Source organism: Ceratotherium simum, chromosome 22 (genome assembly GCF_057802395.1).
Source record: "Ceratotherium simum simum isolate JZ-2026a chromosome 22, ASM5780239v1, whole genome shotgun sequence".
In the NCBI taxonomy this organism is placed as follows: Eukaryota; Metazoa; Chordata; class Mammalia; order Perissodactyla; family Rhinocerotidae; genus Ceratotherium; species Ceratotherium simum.
The window spans coordinates 16696009-16720947 of record NC_141921.1 but is presented as its reverse complement, the minus strand read 5'-3'; the positions used below and the strand labels follow the sequence as shown (position 1 = coordinate 16720947).

General features: G+C 45.1%; 1 protein-coding gene across 1 annotated transcript in view; it reads left to right on the top strand.

The window, feature by feature from the left end:
- RIMKLA (ribosomal modification protein rimK like family member A) overlaps nucleotides 1-21570 on the top strand; it is a 36303-nt gene extending 14733 nt beyond the window's left edge. The window contains exons 2-5 of the mRNA XM_004443129.2: nucleotides 552-782; nucleotides 4289-4375; nucleotides 9380-9583; nucleotides 12123-21570. Coding sequence (XP_004443186.1) covers nucleotides 552-782; nucleotides 4289-4375; nucleotides 9380-9583; nucleotides 12123-12613 — 1013 coding nt within the window. The 3' untranslated portion in view covers nucleotides 12614-21570. The remainder of the gene's footprint in view (nucleotides 1-551; nucleotides 783-4288; nucleotides 4376-9379; nucleotides 9584-12122) is intronic.
- Nucleotides 21571-24939: the final 3369 nt, after the last annotated feature.

Genomic DNA, 24939 nt, shown 5'->3' with positions numbered 1-24939 from the left:
TTTTATATACGGGACGCTGCCACAGCATGGCTTGATGAGTGGTGTAGGTCTGCACCCGGGTTCCGAACCTGTGAACCCTGGGCCGCTGAAGTGGAGCACAAGAAGTTAACCACCCATGTCACCAGGCCAGGCCCCATGAAAATCATTTAAATGGTTACATAATATTCCAGATAGACTTTTTAAGGTTAGGTCATAAAAGAGTAGTAAGGATTCCTTAAGTGAGCAACACTGCTCCCTTTTCATTACATCTCCGGTCTCCTAAGCCACTACACTTTGAGTGATACTAGTGCTATCTGGAGGGAAGGTGCTGGACTCCATGATCTCCTGTGGATTCTTCTAATTGGGAGTATTCTTGATACGCTGCCTTTGTTTTTTTCCGTTCATTCTTGTGCGTTTCCTCGTATTCGCACTCTGCCCATTGGTTTGGAGTATAGGGTTGACTGTAGCTTTCTCGTTACAACAGGAGATCCAAGTACCATTTTCAAGGCCAGCTCTTCTGGTGGGACCAGACTACAGCAAGCACAGAGCTCACTTTTGTCCTTCAATTGCAGGCCTGCAGCTGAACCAGAAGGCACTTACCACCTTCCCCGACGTGGTGCTCGTCCGGGTGCCCACGCCCTCAGTGCAGTCAGACAGCGACATCACGGTCTTGCGGCACCTGGAGAAGTTAGGCTGCCGCTTGGTCAACCGCCCACAGAGCATTTTAAACTGCATCAATAAATTCTGGACATTCCAAGAGCTGGCTGGACATGGGGTCCCCATGCCAGACACTTTCTCCTATGGTGAGTCTCCTGGAAATAGGGTTGGAACTTATCTTTCCAAACCACCTGCATCTCTGTGTTTTCTCTCCCCAGAAGCCCTGTGGTATCTTTTGTTGGTTTTCAATGTGAGTGAGTCTGTTTATTTTAGGTGATTCAACATCTTGAGTCTTTATCGTGGTCATTCCCTCTGTCTGGAATGCCTTTGCTTCTTTCTTTCTGTAATTCAGTCATTAAATATGTGTCTGGTGCACACTATGTGCCAACCACCATACTAGGCAGTGGGCTGTAGCAGTAAATGGAGAGTCCCTCCTCAAGCATTCCCAGTTCACCAGAGGCAGAGGACAGCAAGTATACAAGCAATTTCAGTGCACTCTGGTAAGTGCCATCATAAGAGTTAGTGCAAGGTGGTACAGGAATACATAGGAGAGCTCCTCATGCAGTTTGGAAGATAATTGAGGAGGCTTCCTGAGAGAGAGAACATCTAAACTAAGCTGAAGTTATCCAGGTAAAGCGAGGGATGCAGGGGAGTTGTCCAAGCAGAGTCGTCTATAGCAGAATGTAGAAAGACCCAGGGGTAAGAGAGAACATGACTGATTGGTGTAGAATTTTTTTTTTTTTTGTGAGGAAGATTAGCCCTGAGCTAACATCCATGCCAGTCCTCCTCTTTTTGCTGAGGAAGATTGGCCCTGAGCTAACATCCGTGCTCATCTTCCTCTACTTTATGTGGGACTCCACCACAGCATGGCCTGACAAGCGGTGCATTAGTGCGTGCCTGGGATCCGAGCCCGGGCCGCCAGCAGCAGAGCGTGCGCACTTAACCACTGCGCCACGGGGCTGGCCCCACGATTGGTGTAGATTGCGAGTAGTTTGTAGAATGTAAGGGAGATAGAGCTGGGATATAAGGCTAGAAAGACAAGAAGGAGCCATATACAGCATAGGAAGGAGATTAGGGATCATCCTGAGACTAACAGGAGGTTATTGGAAGTCTTTAAGCAAGGAGGCACCCTGATCAGAATTGAGAATATCACTTTGGCTACAGTATTGAGAAGGAATCGGACAGGGGCAAAATAGAGACAAGATATGTAGTGGTAGGCTTTTTAAACAATCCAAGTGAGCAATGATGGTCTAAACTAGGTGGCCATAGTTAGAATGAGGATTAGTGAACAGATTCAGGAACTATGAAGGAGATAGAAATAATAGGACATGATTGATTAGATATGAGGAGTATGGAGAGGAATCAAGAGTGACTCTGGCTTCTGGTTTGGGCAACCAAACGTGAAAGCAAACATTCATGAGACTAGAAACATGGGAGAGGAGAAACAGATTGGTGGGTAGAGAGGGCAGGGGATGGTTGGGGAGAGATGGTTTCAGTTTGGGACACGTTCTGTTTGAAGTGTCTGTAGTATATGCGAGTAAAAACACTCAGTAGGGGCAGATAAATGGATCTGGAGCTCTTGAGAGAGGTGTAGACTAGGGAAGTAGATTTGGGAACCTTCATTATATTAAGTGAAGTCACAAGAACGGATAAGATTACTCAGGGAGAATATGTAGAAGGAAGAGAAGTCTGAACTGTATACCTAAAAGGGTTAAAATGGTAAATTTTATGTTATGTATATTTTATCACAATAAAAAAATGAAATTTAGTAAACGAGGGTTCAAAAGCGAATCCTTTAGGGAATGGGTAAGGGAAGAGAAACCTATGCAAGAGACTAAGTAGGAGCAACTGGAGAGGTGAGAAGAGAGAGAAGAGAGATCACAGAAGCCAGTGGAAGAGCCTTCTAAGGGGACGGTGTCATTAGAAGTGTTGTTTGATTCGGAGACGACAGCCACCGTGAGCACTGACATGCGTGCTGGATTTAGCAGTGGGGAGTTGAGTGAATACAGCTTAAGTTTAGTGATGGGGAGAGAAGCCGAATTGTCAGGGGCGAGGAAATGAATGGCATGTGAGAAAATGGAAACCCTTTCGAGTAGCTTGATTGTAGGGACACGAAGTTGTAGTTAAGGGTGATGCAGGGTCAAGGAACAGGGGTTTTGTTGGTTTAAGATGGGAGAGAACTGAGCACGTTTAAAGTGCTGATGGAATTAGGACCTGGGAGGTTGAAGATACAGCAGAGAGGGGACACTGAGTGGCGCAAGACCCCTGACGAGGTGACTGGGGTGGATCCTAAGCATAGGTGTGGGACGGCTTTAGAGAAGAAGGACCCCTCTTTCCCTGTATTATAAGGGAAGGAGAAAAGGACGGCTAGAGAGGAGTTCAGTTGATCACTGATGTCAGGAAGTTGGGAGTTCTCTTATAAAACAGCCTCTTGAGGAAGATGCCCCTGATTATCTACCGCTTCATTTTTTTTTAAATCATTATTAACACTTTTGTGAACAAGACAGGTCTTATCAGTATTCCAGAGTATTTTGCTTTGCAAAAACTGACGAACTGCAGTACCACCTGTGGTAGGCAGGATAACGGTCCCCAAAGATGCAAATGTATAGGAAATCAAGGAAGTTTGTAAAACAATTTAGAAAGATTTTAATACGCATTATTCATAATTTTGAAATTAAAGCTTAAAGGAGTGTAGTGAAGCCAATTTAGGCTTCTGAGTCATGCCTTGACTTTGGGTGAGACAAGTCCCCAGGCTTGGTGTCTTGGGTGTAGGTTTTCTATTGCTGTACAACAAATGACTAAAAACTTAGTGGCTGTAAATAGCAGCATTTATTATCTCCCATTTTCTGTAGGTCAGAAGTTCAGCCACAGCATGGCTGGGTTCTCTGCTCCGGTCTCACGATGCTGGGTGGGACAGCCGGGCTGTGATCTCATCTGAGGTCTGGGCTCTTCCAAGCTCAGTGCTTGTTGGCATTCAGTTCCTTGCAGCTGTAGGACTGAGGTCCCCACTTTCTTGCTGGCTATCAACTGAGGGTCATTCTCAACTCCTAGAGGCTGCCCACTATCTCTGCCACATGGCCTTCTCTACAACATGGCAGTTTGCTCCTTCGGGGCCAGCAGGAGAGTCTCTCTGACGTTTCACCTTCTTTTCAAGGGTTCAACTGATTAGGTCAGGCCCACCAAGAATTATCTCCTTTTTGATTAACTCAAAGGCAACTGATTATTAGCCTAATCACAGGAATGATATTCCATCACATTCAATGGTCCCTCCCACACTCAAGAGAGGGGATTATACGGGGCATTTACACCAGTAGGTAGGAATCTTGGGGACCATCTTAGAATTCTGCCTACTCCAGCCATTATAAAAGAAAACATAACCTATCTGGCCTGTGGGACTGCTTTGAGGATTACGTGAACTGGAGTGTGTGCAGCCTTGGCCGCAGAGAGGTACTTGATAAATGCTGGTGTCCTTGTCTCTCCGCTCCCACCCTTTGTGTTACAGATGCACAGCGCAGGTCTGTCGGGTTGAATGGGTTCAAATTGCTTTGATTAGAAAGACATGAGGCCCTGAGTGAAGCTCCATGGAGGGGCAGCGCTGACTGCTCCCTGACCGTCAGCCTCACTTTCACTGACTTTCGTCTTTTCTTGGCAGGTGGGCATGAAGACTTTTCCAAAATGATTGATGAAGCTGAGCCGCTGGGCTACCCGGTTGTGGTGAAGAGCACGCGAGGACACCAGGGTCAGTGCTGCCCGGCCTGCGCGGGGGCTGTGGCCCTGCTGGACACCACCCGGCACAGGCCCGGCGGGAGCGCCGCTGGGGGACATGGAGCCCCTGGGAAGCTTGCGGTGCAGCCCCGCCCTCAGTCCCCTCCTCCCTGGCCCCGCCATCTTTGCTTCCGTGAGACCCTTCTCGTGCTGTCCCTGGGCTGTGGCGGCCGCCTCCTGACGGCCCTGGGTCCCGAGCGCCGCCAGTGCGTCCGCCGTTCTCCTCTGGGAGTAGTTTCTCTGAAACATAGGGCTATTCTTGTCACCCCCTTGCTGAAAAACCCTCCTAAGAGCCTGTGGCCTGTTAGACCAAGTCCGTAGTCCTCCTTGTGGCAGTGAAGGCCTAGACGAGCAGCCCTGCCCTCCCTTGGCAGCCTGCCCTGGCCACGTGGGCCCTCCGTGTCCCTTCCCGACTCCCGCTCTTTCAGAGCGAGGCCGTGTGTTCTCCTCCCTCAGCCTCTGCTCTCGTCCCTTTGCTGGGAAGGCCGTGCTCCTCTGCCCTCTGCTGAGCTTCTGCTCGCCCTTTAAGGCCACTCCAGGTGTCGCTTCTTTTTCTCTCCATATCCCTGGCCTCCCTCCCTCTCTTCCAGACAAAATTGATTCCTTTTTGCTTTGGGTTTCTGTAGCACCTTGTCAGTGCCTCCAGCGTAGTTCTACACCTGGTGACAGTTACAGGCTTATGTGCCTTTTCCCCTTCTTGACTGTGAGCTGCTCGGGGTGGGAACCAGGTCCTGCGCATCTGTCTGGGAGAGCTACCACGTGCTCAGTGCGTAGTAGGACTCAGTAACTGTTGAAGAGGACCCTGCAGCAGTATGTGAGCAGGTACCTCATGATGACGCCCAGATGGCGTACTTGGCATCTGGAGTGAGAGGAGGCACCCTAAACAGACATGCAGTGAGCACGTCCTCTGACGCAGGGACTGTGCATAGAAATGGACTGGATGCGATCACAGAGCTCCGGTGCGTAGCTAGTAGAGACAGTGCGTGGCAGGGTGGTGGCTACTGTGGCAGGCATCTGAGTGACCCTAAAGGAGGGGGAGGCCAGCCCTGCCATGGGGCAGGGGAGGCTCATTGGAAGGAAAGGAGACTTGAGTTGGAGTGTGGAGTTCGCATCGGAGGAAGTGAGTGAGCAAACTTACAGAGCAGGTGTGAGCAGAGCAGCCAGTGAGAGTGGAGGGCCTGTGGAGGAGTGGGAGAAAGGAGTTTGGGTGGCAAGGGGGGCTCTCATACTCTTCAGATATGTGAAAGTGCGAAAGGCCAGTGTCTCTCAGCCAGTGTTTTTATCGTGGGAAAACATGCATGACATAAAATTCACCTGATATTTACTGAGTGCCTACAGAGGGCCAGGCACCCTTCTAGGCTCTGGGGATACAGAAAGGAACAAAACAAAAATTGCTGCCGTCAAGGAGCTCACATTGTATAAGGTAAGACAGACGATAAATGGAAATTCAATAGAATATACACTTTTTAAAAACATTTTAAAATTTGAGATATAATTCAAAAATGTACCATTTTAAAGTGTACAATTCAGTGGATTTTAGAATAGTATTCACTATTGTGTACAATCATCATCTAATTTCAGAACATTTCCATCACCCCAAAAAGAAACCGTTTACTATAAAGAGTCAGTCCCAGTTGCCCCTTCCCTGGACCCTGGCACCACTAACCTACCCTCTGTTTCTGTGGATTTGCCTATTCTGGATATTTCTTATCAATGGAATCATATAATATGTGGCCTTTTGTGTCTGACTTCTTTCAGTTAGCATAGTCTTTTTAAGGGTCATCCATGTTATAGCATCTATCAGTACTTTATCCCTTTTTATGCTTCAGTAATATTCTACTGTATGGATATACCACATTTTGTTTATCCATTCATCAGTTGATGGACATCTGGGTTGTTTCTACTTTTTGCTATTATGAATAATGCTGCTATGAACATTCGTGTACAAGCTTTTGTGTGAACATATGTTTTCAGTTATCTTGGGTATATACCTAAGAGTGGAATTGCGAGGTCATATAGTAATTCAGAGGAACTGCCACACTGTTTTCCATAACGGTTATGCTATTTTACATTCCCACCAGCAATGTATGAGGGTTCCGATTTCTCCCCAACCTCCTCAACCCTTGTTTTATTTAGTATTCGTTCACTTATTTATTTATTTACTATTTATTTGTTTTTATTATAGTCATCCTAGTGGGTATAATGTGGCATCTTATTATGGTTTTGTGGTTTTGATTTGCATTTCCCTGATGACTAATGATGTTGAACGTCTTCTCATGTGATTATCGGCCATCTGTGTATCTTCTTTGGAGAAATGTCTATTCAGATCCTTTGCCCATTTTTCAGTTGGATTATTTGTCTTCTTGTTGAGTTTTTAAGAGTTCTTTAAATATTTTGGCTATTACACCCTTATCAGATATATAATTTGAATATATAATTTTTCCCACCCTGTAGGTTGTCTTTTCACTTTCTTGGTGGTGTGTTTTTTTTTTTTTTTTTTTTTCCCTTTTTCTCTCCAGTAGATAGCTGTATGTCATAGTTGCACATCCTTCTAGTTGCTGTATGTGGGACGCGGCCTCATCATGGCCGGACAAGCGGTGTGTCGGTGCGCGCCTGGGATCTGAACCCGGGCCGCCAGTAGCGGAGCGTGCGCACTTAACTGCTAAGCCACGGGGCCGGCCCAGGTAGTGTCCTTTGATGCAAAAAAGCTTTTTATTTTGATGAAGTCCGATTTATCTATTTTTTCTTTTGGTTACTTGTGCTTTTGATGTCATTTTGTGCTTGCCTAATCCAAGGTCACCCAGTTGTACACCTGTGTATCCTTCTAAGAGTTTTAGAGTTTTAGCCCTTACATTTGGGTCTTTGATCCATTTTGAGTTAATTTTTTTATATGGTGGGATGTAGGAGTCCAACTTCATTATTTTGCATGTGGATATCTAGTTTTCCCAGTATCGTCTGTTGAAGAGATTGTTCTTTCCCCGTTGAATGTTCTTGGAACTCTTGTCAAAAATCAATTGACCATATGTGTGAGGGTTTATTTCTAGGCTTTCCATTCTATTCCACTGATCTGTGTGTCTGTCCTTATGCCATGCCACACTGTCTTGATTACTCTAACTTTGTAGTTAGTTTTGAAATTGGGAAGTGTGAGTCCTTGAACTTTGTCTTTCTTCTTCAAGATTGTGTTGGCTACTTGGGTCCCTTGCATTTCCATGTGAATTTTAGGATCAACTTGTCAACTTCTGTAAAAAAGGAAGTTAGAATATTAGTAGGGATTGCATTGAATCTGTAGATCAACCTGAGGAGTATTGCCTTCTTAACAATACTGTCTTCCAATCCCTGAATGTAGGATGTCTTTCCATTTATTTAGATATTTAATTTCTTAAAACAAAAATGTTTTTTAGTTTTCAGTGTATAAGTCTTGTACTTCTTTGGTTAAATTTATTCCTGAATTTTTTTTATTCCTTTTGATGCTATTGTAAATGAAATTGTGTTCTTAATTTCATTTTCGGATTGTTCATTGCTGGTGTAACACATAGTATCTTAGGGAATAAACAAAGTTCCAGCAGTTAAGTTAGACTCTAGTATATGGAAATAAATCCAAAGAAGGCAGTGGACTGGTACAGGCGGTGCCTCTGAGAAAGTTACTAATCTTGTAGACCCTTATTTTCGTCATCTATAAAACAGAAATAACTGTCTTTGTCCTAGTGGCTCACAGGGCTCGTATGAAGTATGAAATAATGAAATAAGTGAAATAAAAACAATAGTGTTCAGCACATAGTAGATGATTAACTAATCTTAGTGTTCTTCCTCCTCTTTTTGTCCCTCCTTGCCTTGAAACTGTAGCTCCTTTATTAACCACAGATTAAGCCCCATATTAGAACTTCTGTGCCAGGAACCAAGGAACCAAGTCCCTATTCCTAGCCCCCTTCTCTGTTGAAGATCCTGCCTGATGTTCAGGGAACCCCCAGTGCCTATAACCAAATCCCAGCCATCTGTTGCCAGATGCCGGATCTCCTGTGCCAAGTGTCCAGTGATTGAGACATGTTTTGCAGGTTAGTTTTTAGTCTTATATGCCACTAGGGGCTGATGCCCATCACTCTTTAATCCTTTTCAGGTAGTGATACAGATCTTAGGAAAACCATCTCTTTGTTTCATATTTGCTAACAAGAATGCTCAGACTGGGTAAGCTCAGGTCAGATTTGCAGAGCAAACCTATCAGGAGCCTCTACACAGAAATCGAAATATAATGATGTACACTTGAAATTTATATAATGTTGTAAACCAATGTTACTGCAATAGAAAAGATAAATTAAAAAAATTAAGTAAAAAAAAAAAAAAGAAGTATAGACCATTCCTTTTAGAATTAACAGGTATAGCCAAAGAATAAGTTTCTTATGTGTAAAAGGAGGAGGGACGCCTGTCAGTGGCCCCCTCCCTGGACCCCCAGAGTGTTTTGCATAGACCTCTCTTAGTGCCATATCATGCTGTGTTATAATTATCTTTTTTGGATCTCTGTCCAGGTAGACTTGGAATTCCTCTAAAGTATTCCATTAATTATGTTCTGTAAACATTGATTGACAACTGCTTTGTGCACTGAGCCCAGTGTGAGGTTTGGGGGATTGAAAAAATGAGTTAGACATAGACCCTGCCTAATCAGCATCCTCGGGGTGATAGGAATTGCTGACTGTTTTTGGAACTGAATTGACTAGATCCTTAGAATTTTATTTTGACCCCTTCTCTCTATTTCTGGAATCATTATTATTTCATTTTGAAAAAAGAGTAGTGATGGAGGGAGAGGGACCTGAGGAAAATCAGGAGAGAATAAGGTTCAGTGGCCGTTTGATAAGAAGCAAGAGTCTAGTCAGAGAAATAGAAGGGGCCAAAGTGAGACGAGTTTGGAAAGAATTGTTGACTGTGCGGGACAGGGTTCAGAGGCTTCTCTAACTACTTCTTTTGCTCTTTGTCTTTCTTCTTAAAGGAAAAGCTGTTTTTCTTGCAAGAGATAAACATCACCTCTCAGACATCTGCCATCTGATCCGCCATGATGTGCCCTACCTGTTCCAGAAGTATGTGAAGGAGTCACACGGAAAAGATATCCGGGTGGTGGTGGTAGGGGGCCAGGTGATAGGCTCTATGCTTCGCTGCTCCACAGATGGACGGATGCAGAGCAACTGCTCTCTCGGTAAGGTACAAAAGCTCAGAGTCAGTTTGTGGGTCAAGGGAGGCCACCAGGATTTTTCATTAGGCTGTTGGGACCCCTTCAGTAAATGTGTATCGACCCCTCCTATCTTGTCAGACCCTCTGCTAGGCACCAGGATCACAGGTAAGAATTAGAAACAAGCAGCCAGCAGTCCAGGAGGGGGACAGACGGGTATAAGTACTGTGACAGACGTCAGGCAGGAGTGGCAGGACCCTGAGGTTTGAACCCTGTCCTGTAGGTGTTAGGACCTAGTGGTCAGGTTTAAACAGGGAGTGAAATGAGGATCAGTGTTGGAGTGACACTGACATCTGGGTGGAGGACGGATTGAAGGCATAAGATAGGAGGCCAGGAGATGAGTTTGGAAGCTGTTGCGACAGATCAGGCGAGAAATAACAAGGGCAGTGGCAGGAGGCATAAGCATATTCTGCTTTTGTGTTGTAATTGAAAGCTGTGTTTTTCTTACATGTGTGATGTTATTAGAAAGCTGCCATTTATGTTTGGGTCAGATGCATAAAACCCCATCCCATTGACCTATTGATAAAGCTTGTTTTCTGTTGTGAATGGAATGTTCCAGGAGGGATGTATATTCTTGACCCCATCACAGAAAGCTATCATCAATCTCATTAAATGAATTTGTATGTTGGGAACATGAAAAAAAAAACCTACGGTTATTATTTCCTAACTCGCCAGATGAGTGTACCAAGTCTAGTGACTAATAAAGAGGCTGAGACACCGATTTGGTCCTTGCTTCAGTGGTCGCGGTTGAGTGGTTCCCGTGAGCGGGCTCTGTGGTAGAGGTGGAGAGTGTAGCAATCAGTGAGGGAGTCCTTGCCCTCGGGCAGCTTATGGTCCAGTAAAGGAGAAGACACATGAACAGATCATTGTAAGATGCTGTGCTAGAGGCAAAGGCTCGGGTCAGGTTGACACTGTACTAAGTACCTAACATATTCTCTCATTCAGTTTTCATGATGATCATGTGTGGTGCCACAGTATTGAACCTTATGTGTTATCCCATCGTTTTTAGTCACCATTCTCGAACAAGGAACCACACGGCTTTGTAGTTTATCCATGTTACTTTTCTTGGTGAGCTGTTTTAACACTGTTTCATAGCCTTTTCCTTCTACAGTATAATCAGTGGGGAGGGGACCGTGTTAACGGTAAAGACATTAGTTACTGGACCTGAGAACACCAGCCGTTGTCTCTCCAGGAGACAAAGGGAGACCATTACGTCTGAGGGCGTAGCTCTTTACCAAGTTAGGGCAGTCAGACTGTCTCTGGTGGAGGATTTCAGCTCACAAGCCTCTCCATCTCTCTTCTTAAAAAAATAATATGTTAATTTTGTTTTTTCTAATTATAAAAGGAATTCATTCTGGGCTGGTCCTGTGGCTTAGCAGTTAAGTGCGCACGCTCTGCTGCTGGCGGCCCGGGTTCGGATCCCGGGCTCGCACCGACGCGCTGCTTCTCCAGCCATGCTGAGGCCGCGTCCCACATACAGCAACTAGAAGGATGTGCAACTATGACATACAACTATCTACTTAGGGCTTTGGGGGAAAAAATAAATAAAATTAAAAAAAAAAAAAAAAGCTTTAAAAAAAAAAGGAATTCATTCTGAGTGTAGAAAATCTGGAAAATGCAGCAAAATCAAATGAAAAAAGATATTTATCATTAATTCCACCATCTAGTGACAACCAATGTTCACATTTTGGTATGGTTCTTTCTGGTCTCTTTTTCTGGCAAGATCTTTTTGCATAGTTATGGTCATACTCTACAGTCCTTAATCCTTCTAAGTATTTTCCTGTGGGATCACCAACTCTCTAAGAGCATTATTAGTGTGTGTGTGTGTGTGTGTGTGTGTGTGTGTGTGAGGAATATCAGCCCTGAGCTAACATCCATGCCAATCCTCCTCTTTTTGCTGAGGAAGACTGGCCCTGGGCTAACATCTGTGCCCATCTTCCTCCGCTTTATATGGGACGCTGCCACAGCATGGCCTGACAAGCAGTGCATCCGTGCGTGCCCAGGATCCAAACCTGGGCCGCCAGCAGTGGAGCACGCGCACTTAACTGCTACGCCACGGGGCCAGCCCCTAAAAGCATTATTATTAATGGTTGTAAAATACGCTGTTTTCCTCTATTGTGAGATATTTAGACTATAATTTTTCATTTATTCATCAACAAATATTTATTGAGTGTCTACTATGTACCAGGCAATATGATTTTCCAGGGTTTTAAATAACTCTACCATCAACATCTTTCTACATAAAGCCTTTTTTCCATTACATAATACTATTTCCTTTGTGGTGGGATGACTGTGTCAGAGGATAGAAGCGTGTTTAAGACTCTAGATAAGAAATGACCATATTTTTTCCCCAAAGGGTGTCCTGATTTCCATCCAGACCTTTTGTGAGTAATGAAAATGCCCGTCTTGCTGCCCTCCTCAGCATGCCCGTCTCCTCCTTGGAGGATTATCTGACTGGTTAGTCAGTGTTGGATGTCACTCTTGTATCCCTGTGCTCTCCCCACAGGTGGCGTGGGGGTGATGTGCCCGCTGACAGAACAAGGCAAGCAGTTGGCTATTCAGGTGTCCAACATCCTGGGCATGGACTTCTGTGGCATTGATCTCCTCATCATGGACGATGGCTCTTTTGTGGTGTGTGAGGCAAACGCCAACGTCGGTTTCCTAGCCTTCGACCAGGCGTGCAACTTAGATGTAGGTGGGATCATCGCGGACTACACCATGTCCTTGCTGCCAAATAGGCAGACTGGGAAGCTGGCTGTCCTCCCAGGACTGTCCAGTCCCAGGGAGAAGAAAGAGCCAGATGGCTGTGCTTCAGCTCAGGGAGTTGCAGAGAGCGTCTACACCATCAACAGTGGGTCTACCTCTAGTGAGAGTGAGCCCGAACTGGGAGACATCCGAGATTCCTCAGCAAGCACAACGGGGGCCCCGCCCCCCATGCTGCCTGAACCTGGCTACAACATTAACAACAGGATTGCTTCGGAATTAAAACTTAAGTGAATTCCTACCTTTTGGCAGCATTTAAACCAAGTCCCGCTGCTTCCTTAGTAGTTTTGAATGAATAAAATCGGGACTAATGTGATTTCATTTGCACAGAAACTAGAAATCCCATCTGGGCACTCAGCATTCTTTCTAAGGATGATTTAAGCAAATGGCCTAGCTTTGTGGTTTTTATGATGACTAATGTAAAAACACCCACCAAGAACAACATCCCGACTGATCGATTCGGGACCGATGTCTGCTGCGAGCACTTGGATGTTATGGCTGACTTTCAGGCACTGACTCTGTGCTGCTGCTTCTGGCTTCTAGTGGTAGAGCCCACTCGCTCAGAACGGCTCCTGGAAATACTACATTCAAAAGCAACCCCTGGATGGGAACGTGTGCAGAAGAGGTGGAATGTGACTGTAGGTATGTGCTCTTCGTTGTGTGTATGTGCGATGCTTAGAGAATACTCATGAGAGGATCAATCTCTGCTCCCATCAATCGCCATCTTGACCATATTTCTCTGACACTCAGGATATGGTGTTTTAGGGAGCTTTCTCATTAGCACTTTCAATGAAGCACTTTGTAGCAAGTAAGATCAAACGTTCTTTGACTTCACTGGTCGGCCCATGTCCTGCTCGGTACCTGGGGCTCTCTCCAGACTGCTTTGCCACTCTGAATCTGCAGACCCTGCTCTGACTCAAGCCAGCCCCAGCAGCTTTGTGCACCTTTGCTGCCTTTGGCCTCAGCTGGAAATGCTCTTCAGTGAGCTGGTGGCCACACACTTTCTTTCTTACGTGTGCACTAGAATTGAACACCATGGACTTTCTTTTCAATGGACTCTGTTCAGATGTCATCCAGAAGCCAGTGGGTTTTTGTCATGGAAAGCTACTGGGAGATAATCATTTCCTCCTCCTCTGCTGAAACTTTGTGGACTGCTTAGCTCTAGGAGCTTTTCGTGTATGAGATGGTGTTGTGGGCCTGTTAGGTAGGTAGAGCCATTGGAAACACACTCCAACCCCCTTGACATTCTAATCTTATCCAGGTTCCAGAGACCTGTTCTTACCCACTTTTCCAAACCTGGGAGACTCAGGTATCAGGAATACTCATTGCACATGTGGGAGGAAGTTGGATAATGTAGACATGCCACCAAGTGCTTTTCATTTTAACTCTTCAAGCAGTAGATAATGATCCTTCCCTTGGGAGAAATCATGGAGATGGAGTGTTCCATTTCTGCTTACATGAAGTATGACTGAAATGAGCAAGGCTACCTTTTTAACCAAATACACTGAAACATATGCACTCAAGAGTTACCATAATCGGAGTTATTTCCTTGGGATACCATGCTCTTGAGCTATGATGTTGCATGTGCCAGCAACACACAGAATCCCTCTTTGGAGCCATCTTTGAAGCCATGCAAGGAAAGAGGCCTCACAACCTTATAGTCAGACCCTGTTTTTGACACCGCCCCTTCCCTGAGGTAGTCTGAAGCTCTGTCACGCATCATATTTATTGGACTTATCTTCTGATGCTCTTTGGCTGTTAAAAAAATCGTTCCTCAAAAAATACATCTACCCTTAAAGGACAAAGACCAAGATTAAGGAAGCTTACAAGTGGACAGTTTCCAAGGAAGGTTCTGGAAATGCTCTAAGGTCAGCTTCACTGGACTAAACATACATCTTCCCAAGGTGACTACTTGGAAGGCAACAACACCCATTTGGGTGTATAAATTCCTGCACTTATTCTGCTGTAAATGTAAAATGTGTATAAAGTCAGACTATTACATTTTTTCACAAAATGGCTTTTAAAATATTGTGGCTAAGATCAGATCTCACCAAGTAACAGTTGTACAGTTGGAAAATGTTCCGCACCATGTCATGGAGATGTCACACTGTACAGATGTAGTTTAAATGCAGTCCAACATAGGGTGCATGCCACTAAACTGTAACTCTAGTAATGTATCTTGTACAGTTGAAAAAGATAATACTTCACCTTTATACAGGTTAAGACATGTACCTTGTCTTTACCACTCAGGGTGGGTTTAGAAGGAGGATGTTCTGGGTCTGTTCTTGCTAGAATTGGCTAGATGCTTTATGTAAACATCTGAATCAAGTGATGACCTTCTGGAAGCTGCATTTACTCATCCCCACTGTTTCGTGTAAGCCCATTCTGCCCACTCTGTCTGCCAGTGGGCCCCATCCTGAGCAGAGCAGCTAGAGTGCTTCCAAATTTGTCAAAAGGGGCCCATTTTCCAGCCGCTAGTGACATCTGTGGTCATTGGCATCATCACTTGGAACTGAGCCCTGTCTAGAAGCAGAGAAAGCTGGATCCCTGCTGCGTTGTAGCCCCTCTCCAGGATTTCCCATACTGGCTGTGGACCCTGTGAGCCTCAGCCAGGGGACTCTGCCACACTGGCACAGCTGCCCACAAGGCCTGCTTGAAGCAACAGAGCCAGATCCTGGTCCTGGCTTTCCCCTTCAACAGCTGATTGAACTTGTACAATCAGGCAGACTCGGCCTCCATTTCTCCATTCTTCAGATAAGGGAGATGCCTATTCTCTTTACCTCTTGGGGCTGCTCTGAGGTTGAAGTGAGTTAATTAATGAGACTGTATTATGTGGGAGGTGGTGGAAGAACAATTCCCATACCTGGTTTTATAACAGTTGCTCATCACCCCTTCTCTGAGGAAGTTAAGACAGAGGCCGTGAAGTCTTGACATTAGTATAGTAACAGTGGTAGGGACCCTGAAAAGGATGCAGCTTCTCAGAGGACTCATGACCTGAAAGGAGTAAGGCTCTTAGTGTATTCAAACAGCTTTCTGGATGTATCATATATAATCTGAAACTCTTGACTCTCATATAGCAATTAACAGTCTTCCTTATGTAACATAAATTGCAGTGTCTCTATATGGTCTTCCGTTATCTGGTAGTAGCATCTTGAAACTGGTCAAAACTTGAATGCCAATAGTTCAGTCACTCAGAATATATATGATTCTGCACTTGGGAAAAATGTTTTCACGCTGTCTGTCTGCTGATGGGTAAGGGGTTGCCAGAATGTGGATTTGTAAGTGGATGACAAGCTATTAGTATCATAATTGCAGGCTCACTGCTTCCAGCTAAGAGGGGATTCCATGACAGTTGGGGATAGGGTGAGGAGGAAAGGGAAGGAGAAAGGTCTGGGATAGTTTTGCAACATTTTAGTTGAAGAAATAAGAAACTGGGGTCATCTGGAATTCTAGTGGGAAGGAGGAAGAAATGGCTCTGCTGTGAGTTATTTTAATGGAAAAATCATGAATATGTATTGATTAGAGGTAGGGGTCTTTGAAACTATTCTGTATAAAGATAATGAGATGGCATGGATTCCCATCCACCTCGGCGGAAGTGAAAGAGACACCCCTTCTTTAAGTCCTAATGAATGCTGATCTTGAGAACACTCTGAACATAAATCAGGAGGAGATTCAAGCAGTAGCTAGGGGTTCCAGGATCACCCAAGTAACAGCTGACCCTCCCGGAAGTTAATGGACCAGAATACTACGTGAGGGCAAGCCTAGGGCCACAGATCTCTGAGGTGGGTTTAAGGAACCATGTCGGAAAGTGAACCCCAAGTCAGTAAAACAGGGCATTTCAGCTTAACACATGCCTTTGCACCTGGAAATGAGGCTTCTGTTTGCTGTCAGTCTATGCAGATGTTTTGGGAAGAGCCCTGACAACAGCCATCTTGGTCACTGCCCTTGAAGGTAATGTTCTTAGATCTGGTGCTGTGGCCTAATAGAAAACCTGGTGCTGTTTTTGATGGGTTCTGTGACTCAAGATGGGATCGTGGCTTTCAAATGTTTTTACACCTATCTCAGGAATATATTGTTTTAATCCTTTCTTAAACCTGTATTATGCTTCCATTCCAAGTCTATGGCTAGACTCTGCAGCCCTCCTTCTAAAATTCACACAGCTAAGTACGAAATGTTCCTTGAAGCCTCTCAATTTTCTTGTCCAGGTGTGGTTCCCGTGCCAGCATGTGGCCATGTCCTGGGCCCTGTGCTGGCGTCCCGACCTGTGTGGTAGGCTCGCCCTGCCATTTCATGTTCACTGAGGCTGCGAGGCAACACTGAGAACCACCTTCAGAGCCAAAGCTGAGGCCACAGGAATCACAGCACTTTGGAGACCAGTTCACGCCTCTGTTTTATAGCTGGGGCATCTGAATCCCAGAGGCCAAGGTCACTTAGCTAGTCAGCAGCAGGGCTGGGACCCAGGCAGTCTGATTCTCCATCCAGTTTAGCATACCGTCAGAGCTGGCTCTGTTCTTCCGCGGCATCCTGCACTGGCTGCCATCCTGGACCCGCCCTCTGCCCGTTTCCCTTCTGCTGAGCCTCTGCTCTGGATCAACAGGGTGTTGGTGTTGGATTCAGCTCTTGGATGGCTTTTAGGTGAGAGCTCCAAAGGCAAATGTGAGACTTCCGTGGTGCAAGCTCGCTCATGGCCTGGGCCTTCTTTAGACCATTTAGCCCCACCTCATACCATCAGTGATGGGATATGGGAGAAGGCACCTGCCAAGATGACAGAAGGCTCCGTTGGCCCCAGTTTGGCTGATGTTCCCTCACTGTGGAATGTCTTGGATTTGTGGAGGCCTTTGTGGGCCTCCGCAGAGGCCAAGGGCTTGATGGCACACCTGAGTGGGGATCCTGACTGATACACCTGTTTCAGTTGCAGTCAGCTACAAAGGCAAAAGTCCCCTCCCACATGCAGTTCCACAGTGCATCCCCCTTGCAGCCAGCCACTAGGTGCAGATTCCTTCCTGTTGTGGCCCAGATGTCAGCTGAGGACCCGCCGCCCCTTTAGATCCAGGGAAGTCTGATAACTGGATCTTTGGATCTCTGTGATTTCTAAGGGACTTATATTTTGGCAGTCACTGCTGACTCCAGACTTCTGCAAACTCTTTCTAAGCAACAGTGTGTCCCATCCCTGCACTGCATCAGCGGAGACAGGCCCAGTTCCCTCCCCAGTTCCACACAAACCACGATTCACGTGGGTCTGTGTGTGTGTGTGCATGTTCATGCGTGCCTACACGTTTCAGTGATGTGGGAAGATAGAGAAGACACTGCAGCAGTGCAGACACGGCACCCCCTGTTCATAAACTGTTTGGATGCACTACAGAGGCATCCACTCACCACTCACCTTCCGCTGCATGTGCTACCTGTCTCCCTTCCTGGGACAAACCAAATCCATTTCTGTTCTCTAGTAGAGAACTAGTGGTATAGCCATTCCCTTTTTTTTGCAGGCAGAGAGTTACTGTGAGCTAACCTCTGTTGCCAGTCTTTTTTTTTCTCCCCAAAGCCCCAGTGCATGGTTGTATATCCTAGTTGTAAGTCCTAGTTCTCTGTGAGCTGCCATCACAGCATGGCTACTGACAGACAGGTTCCATGACTGGGAAACGAACCTGGGCTGCCAAAGCAGTGAGAGCGCTGAACCTCAACCACTAGGCCATCAGGGCTGGCTCGCCATTCCCTTTCTTAATTTGATTCCAACACCCTTACCTTCAAAATTCCACCTTCTACCACAGGTGGCTTATTAAAGGCATTTTTCTAAACAAAGATGGCTCCCTCCTCAAGAGGAACTCGAGGGCTGGCCCCGTGGCTTAGCGGTTAAGTGCGCGCACTCTGCTACTGGCGGCCTGGGTTCGGATCCCGGGCGCGCACCGACGCACCGCTTCTCCAGCCATGCTGAGGCTGCGTCCCACATACAGCAACTAGAAGGATGTGCAACTATGACATACAACTATCTACTGGAGCTTTGGGGGAAAAATAAATAAAATTTAAAAAAAAAAAAAAAAGGAACTCGAGCACCATCTCTTAGGATGATACACTTTTCATTCCCACCACACTAGCCAGGCATCACACCCACCATATTCAGCGCTAGCTGTCAGGATCGTCACGCTCAATGGAAAGCACCATGGACTAATGTAAATGGAGCCAGGTTGAGTTCGCCGTGGTTCAAATCCTGACTCGATGACTTACAGCTTGTGTGACCTCGGGAAAGTCACTTAATCTTGCTAAACCTTCATTTCATCCCCTGTAATGTGATAAATAAACACAATCTTGAATATGCAGCACTTAACCACATGTCTGGCTTTCAGCAGGTTCCTTTCCTCTTGCTTCCTTCACTGTCAGCAATCACAGCTCCTTCCCGGGGTCGTGGCTCAGTGCCAAGGGATAAAAGCTGGCAGACAGTGGCTTTACAGCTGGAAAGAGATGCTGGGGGGTGAGGGGTGGCAGCTGCTCAAGCATGCTGTGGTTTAGGCTTAATGATTAGAAGGTCCCATCTGTCCTTGAGATTCTATGATACTATAGTATAAGATATAGGGGGTGTATTTGGCTTAGAAAAATCCTGGAGGAAAGGCTGCCCCAGACAACTGGGAGGCTGGAAAGCTGATGAGCAGCCTGACCTTGGATGATTTAGCACCTGGTTTCTCTGGCTCTTCCTGTATTAGGTTTGCTGGCTTCACATCAAATGGAAGGAGAAGGTGCCAGGAACTTGAATTAAATCTGTCAAACAGAGGGTGAGGGGAGTACAGAAGGCCCGGGGGCTGTGCAGGGAACTCGGATAGCCTGTCAGTACCATCTGGACTTGGCGGGGATGACAGCTCTCAGATCAGATGGAAGCCAATGAAGCAGCTAGAATCGTGCTGTCTGGGCCTGTCCGGAGGGGGACTCCCAGAATCTATTTACAAGGAATGCTGATCTCCCACAAGGGGAGAGCTGGGCCTCTGAATCACTCTGTAGAACTAATAAAGGTCTTTGTAAAGACAGGACTAGGCAGCTGGCTGGTTGGTTCAGTCCCACCTGGAGCTCCCCAGAGCACCCGTGGTGTGCCGGAGCTGGCTTGTACCAGCCCATGATGGCGGATTGTTAACTTTTCAGAACTTTTGTGAGCTGGTTGTTAAACATAGCCATCATTAAAAATTATATAAATCTAAAATTAAAGTATATTAAAAATATAGGTAATAAATACCCCAAACTCATCACTTCCTAGTTGTTTTACTATTTTCTATGCTCTTGAGGTTATCGACATCTATTGTATTTTTACGGTGGAAATGCTATATAATGGTGTGCTACTGTGCATCTCTTCCCAGCTCTACCGTTCAGTGACATCACATTGGTAACTTGAAATCAGCCCTGGGGGGAATATCTACCCCACAGAGATGGGCAAACACTACGTATCAAGTTTTTGCTCCTGGAGAGCTGGCTGTTAAACATTTATCAGCACACCACTGCCACTGGGTGCCTGAGAAAGAAACTGATACACATAAGCATTGAAACATCTTAGTTCCAGGGAGGTAGCGTGTGTGATGTATTTCTCAGAAGCAAGTGTCCTGTCATAATGTGCAGAACTGGCATGAAGAAAAACACTGCTTCTCTGCTCGTTTTGGCTTGCCTCTGTTTCTCACACGAGACATCTGTTTCGTTTGCTCCTAAACTTACAGAGGGATTTGTGAGGTTCTGTCTCACCTGTGGGCTGTACTTCAGCTAAGTTCCCTCCAGGAAAGTGAAGTGTAGTTTTCCCTGCCTAACTGGTAAACTGAAAATGTGCTGTAAAGAATATATCTTAACTAGGCACCAAAAGAGCTCATTTCCAAGTGGTTTACACAGCAATAATGTTAACTTCTCCAACAGAGAAGAAATCATTTATAAATAATTGTTTTGCTGCTTTTGCTTTTTATCAAAATTATTACTGTGGAACAGAATTCTTTGTTTGCTTTTGTCCTCAAAATTCTGTGCCTTTTGGTTATTCTTTTTAAGTAAGAATCAATGCTGAATCTACATTTTATTATTTTCGTATCATAAAATGAAGAAAAAGCTTCATAGAAACTTCATCCTATTCACTTGCACACCAGCTGCATTCTGAAAAACCATCATTTTCCTTTCAAATGTAAAGTGCTGTCTGAATTGTAATATTGCCAGCTTGCAACTGTCAAAATGATGGAGGAAAATACTAATGCAGATGGTTTGAGCTTATCCTGGGCCTGCTCACTGTGCTTTGCTGGACTGACATTTGAATTAAGATTTAAATAGCAAGTGAAAGCTGAAAGCCATTAAAGATGGCTGTGGGGTACAGCAGGGGGCCAAGGGGACTGAAAGAATCGTGTACCCACCTGAAGAGCCACCGGACTTGTGTTTGCATGACGTTTCAAAAGGCTTCCTGGCAGAAACAGTGATAAGACCTTTAGGAACTAACTATCGTCAGCCCCAGGCCTGAGACCCTTGGACTAAGGCTGTTCCTCCACTTGTGAGGGTCGGGGAGCCCTGCCTGAGGTCAGAGAGTCCAGGGATGACGCCTGGTTGTTGCAGCCGAGGATGACACCATGTCGTGCCGCTCATAGTGTCCTTCACCCAAACCCTGGGGAATGTGACCTATATTTCTTTTTTATTTTTATATGAAAATCTTCAAACTACACAAAAGTACAGAGAATAGTAAACTCCTCAGATTTTAAATTATCAAAATTTTCTGTTTTTGTTGCATCTATTATTTTCCTTAAGCATTTTCTTATGTGTGTAAGGAAGATCAGCCCTGAGCTAACATCCATGCCGATCCTCTTTTTCTTTTTCTTTTTTTTTTGCGGAGGAAGACTGGCCCTAGGCTAACATCCGTGCCCATCTTCCTCCACTTTTATATGGGACGCCACCACAGCATGGCCTGACAAACGGTGCATCGGTGCGTGCCCAGGATCTGAACCCGGGCCGCCAGCAGTGGAGCGCACGCACTTAACCACTGTGCCACCGGGCCAGCATTTTAAAACAAATCCCACACACCATGTCTTTTCTCCTCTGCATACTTCAGCACGCATCTCTTTTTTTTTAAAGAGGACCTTTCCTTATGCCTTTACCACATATAAGAAAACTGACAATACTTCCTTGGTACTAATTCCCAGTCCATATTCAAATTTCCCCAGTTGTCTCAAAAAGAACTGCATTTAGCTGCATGGTAGAGCAGTGTATTTGGTGGGGCGGGAGGAACTCTGGAAAGGGTGGTGATTTTGCTTGCTTCCCCACCGTCCTGACTGTGGCTCTGGCAGAAACCCGTGCTGGAGGGGCACCAGTGGGGAGAGCTTGCCTTCCCAAGTTGTTGGGTCCTGGGATTTCCTCTCCTCAACGAATAAGCCTACGAACTTCCCCTTCTATCTTCCCACGTCCCGTGGTCGCCCTCTGAGACTCGCCCAGCTTCAGGCTGTTGACGCCCTCTGGCTGTCGTGCTGTTCCTGCAGCTCGTCCTCCCCGCAGGGCTCTCCGGAAGCAGGCAGGAGCCTTCTCCAGGCATTACGGCTCTTCCACCAGCCTCAGACCTGCTGTGAATCACAGCTCTGCAGATCTCCCAGAGCGCCTGGGCTTCTTCATTCCTTAGAAAACTCTGGCTGAATTTCTCATGATAAGCCAGAGAGCATGTAAGGAGCAGCATGTGGTGTCAGTCCTCTGACGACACAGACACGGCACCTGAACGCACTGCTTGCTCAGGGATTCTCTCTCCCTCTAAAGAATGTTATGAAGACAATTGGTGAAATCTGAGTAAGGTCTGTATTTTATTGTCTGATAGTATCCTATCAGTGTAGTCTCCTGATTTTGCCGATTGTACTGATGAGAATATGTAAGAGAGTGTCCTTGTTTTTAGAAAATACACATTAAATATTGAGGGATAAAGGGACATCAGGCCTGCAACTTACTTTCAAATGGTTCCAAAAATAATGGGTATCTATAGGAAGAAAACGATAAAGCAAATGTATAACGTTACCATTTGGGGACTCCGGGTGAAAGGTATACGGGACTTCTTTGTATGGATAGTCTGAACAAATCTGAAGTCCTGTCAGCCTCGTCTGCTGGCCTCGTCTCTTCTCTATTACATGTCTGGTCTCAGGGCGTAGGCTCTCTTCTCTTCCTTCTCTCTTCTCTTCCCTGGGGGCTCCTCCATTTCCATAGTATTAATTACCATCTACTTGATACTCTCAAATTCCTCTCCTGAGCCCAGGCTTCCTTTCTTAGTGTCAGACTGCATGTCCACTTGCCCACCTTTCCACGCCTCCTCAGATGTCACACAAGCAATTCAGACTCTCCTCGCCCTAGTCTGAACTCACGTCCTCTCTCCCTCCCAGACCCGCCCCTCCTCCAGGGCCTCCTCGCCTGAGTGCACAAGGCCAACTGCGTGCTCAAACCAGAGAAAGGCAAACACGACTCCAGGTGTCCCTTTGGCTGCTGTCTTCCTCATCTCCCACATCCAGTTTCGTTTCTTGTGGTGAAACTCGACTTTAAAACTCTGAATGATCTTTTTTCATGGAAAACTTTTTTCTTCCTTGTTCATTAAGATGTTCTGGGAGATCTACAATCCTTACAAAGGTTTGCAAGAAAGGGGCAACATTCATAATATATAATCCTGGTTTTATATCCTGGTCTCAATAGTAACCTTGTTTATATGCTTTTATAACTGCTGCTGCTGCTGTTTATTTAAGTATTAATCAACTATTGAAACTGTGTATGCATACTTGTCAAATAAGATATCTCCATCACATCGTCATCAATCTTGATGACTATCAGGAAAGACACTTTTTCTATCAAACAAAATGATAACAGGGTCTGTCATTCAAGTAATGCTCCATCATCATTTTTGAAGCATTTGCTTTGCCAATTGTTTGTTTTGTGTGACCTATTGTTCTTGAGAGATGTTGTACTTCATAGACCCATCGTGAATACAGAGACCCCTCACTTGCATGATACATATCCTTAGTGGGACCTGCTGGTGGTAGAGCAGTTTGATTCTGATCTTCGTCATCTGAGGACATACGGCACAGCACAGTCTGTAGCTATGCACTGATGAAATGTTATTTAGTGGGAATGCAGAGCACCTGCTCAAAGTGAAGTTTTGTTAAATGAAGGTCCACAGACAACACGGTGGAATCTATGCCGTGCACGTGTACTTGCTAGTAGACACCACTCAGCCAGGTCTTTCAGACATGACTCTTCAGCTCCAAACCTGCACAAACCTGAAGATGCTTAGGAAAGATGTGATTCCCTGCTGGGAAGATAAGAGACACTCTTATCTCCCCAGAACTTCTGCTCCTCTTCAACCTGCTTACACTTTTTTGGGTCAAGTAAACCACATTTCACAGAAATCTTTGGAAATGAGATTATGTCCTGCATCACTGTTATCATGTAGGAAAACGAAATACATTTTCATTGAAGAGTCAAAAAAATGAGGGCAAAATAAAACATTTTCAGATTAATGAAAGAAAGAAAATCTGAGAATTTGCCATCAGCAAACCCTCACTGTAGAAAATACTAAAGGATTTATCAGTAATGTGAGCCAGGATAGAAGGTGTGAAAAGCAAGCTTTATAAAATAATAATAATTTGACTTTATAAAATAATAATAATTATGACTTGTGGGTTTAAGATATATTTGAAATAAATAACAGTAATAATATATAAAGTTAGGGAGAAGTAAATGGAGTTAAAAGGTTTTAAAGACTTTGTATTGGGGCCAGTCCAGTGGCATAGCGGTTAAATTTGTGCGTTCCACTTCGGCGGCCTGGGGTTCGCTGGTTCAGATCCTGGGCGTGGACATACTCACCGCTCATCAAGCCATGCTGAGGTGACATCCCACACAGAAGAACTACAAGGACCTACAACTAGGATATACAACTATGTACTGGCGATATACAACTATGTACTGGGGCTTTGGGGAGAAAAAAGAAAAAGAGGAAGATTGGCAACAGATGTTAGCACAAGGTCAATCCTCCTCCTCCTCAAAAAAAAAGACTTTGTATTGTCCAGGGTAAGGGTCAATATTCTGACTTTGACCTGACCCATCCTAACTTTAGCCTTTGATAAGTTAGGAATGAATATTTGAATTTCTGGGGTAATCACTAAAAGAATATACACATGGTATATAACTGCACACTAGCAGAGGAAGGGAGAAAATGGAATGAGAAAAAATATATAATCAACCCAAAAGAACGAAAGGGGAAAATAGAATATGTAGGACAAATAGAAGGCAGAAAATAAGATCATAAATTTAAACTCAAATAATTTAGCATATAAACAAAATGTAAATTGACTAAATGATTCTTTAAAAATTACAGATATAAAAAAAATCTAATTATATTGTTTTTACATGAGATATATCCAAAACATAAGGATACAAATTGTCTGAAAGTAAAAGCTTGCAAGAAGATAAAGATACGTGTTTAGTCAGGGTATACTTGGGAAAACAGAGGCCTCTCTAGGCATTCTGAGTAGACAGATTTATTTAACACTGGGGGTTTGAGGCTCACGTCTGAAATGGCTGGGTGCTGAAGATCAGGGGACTTGCAC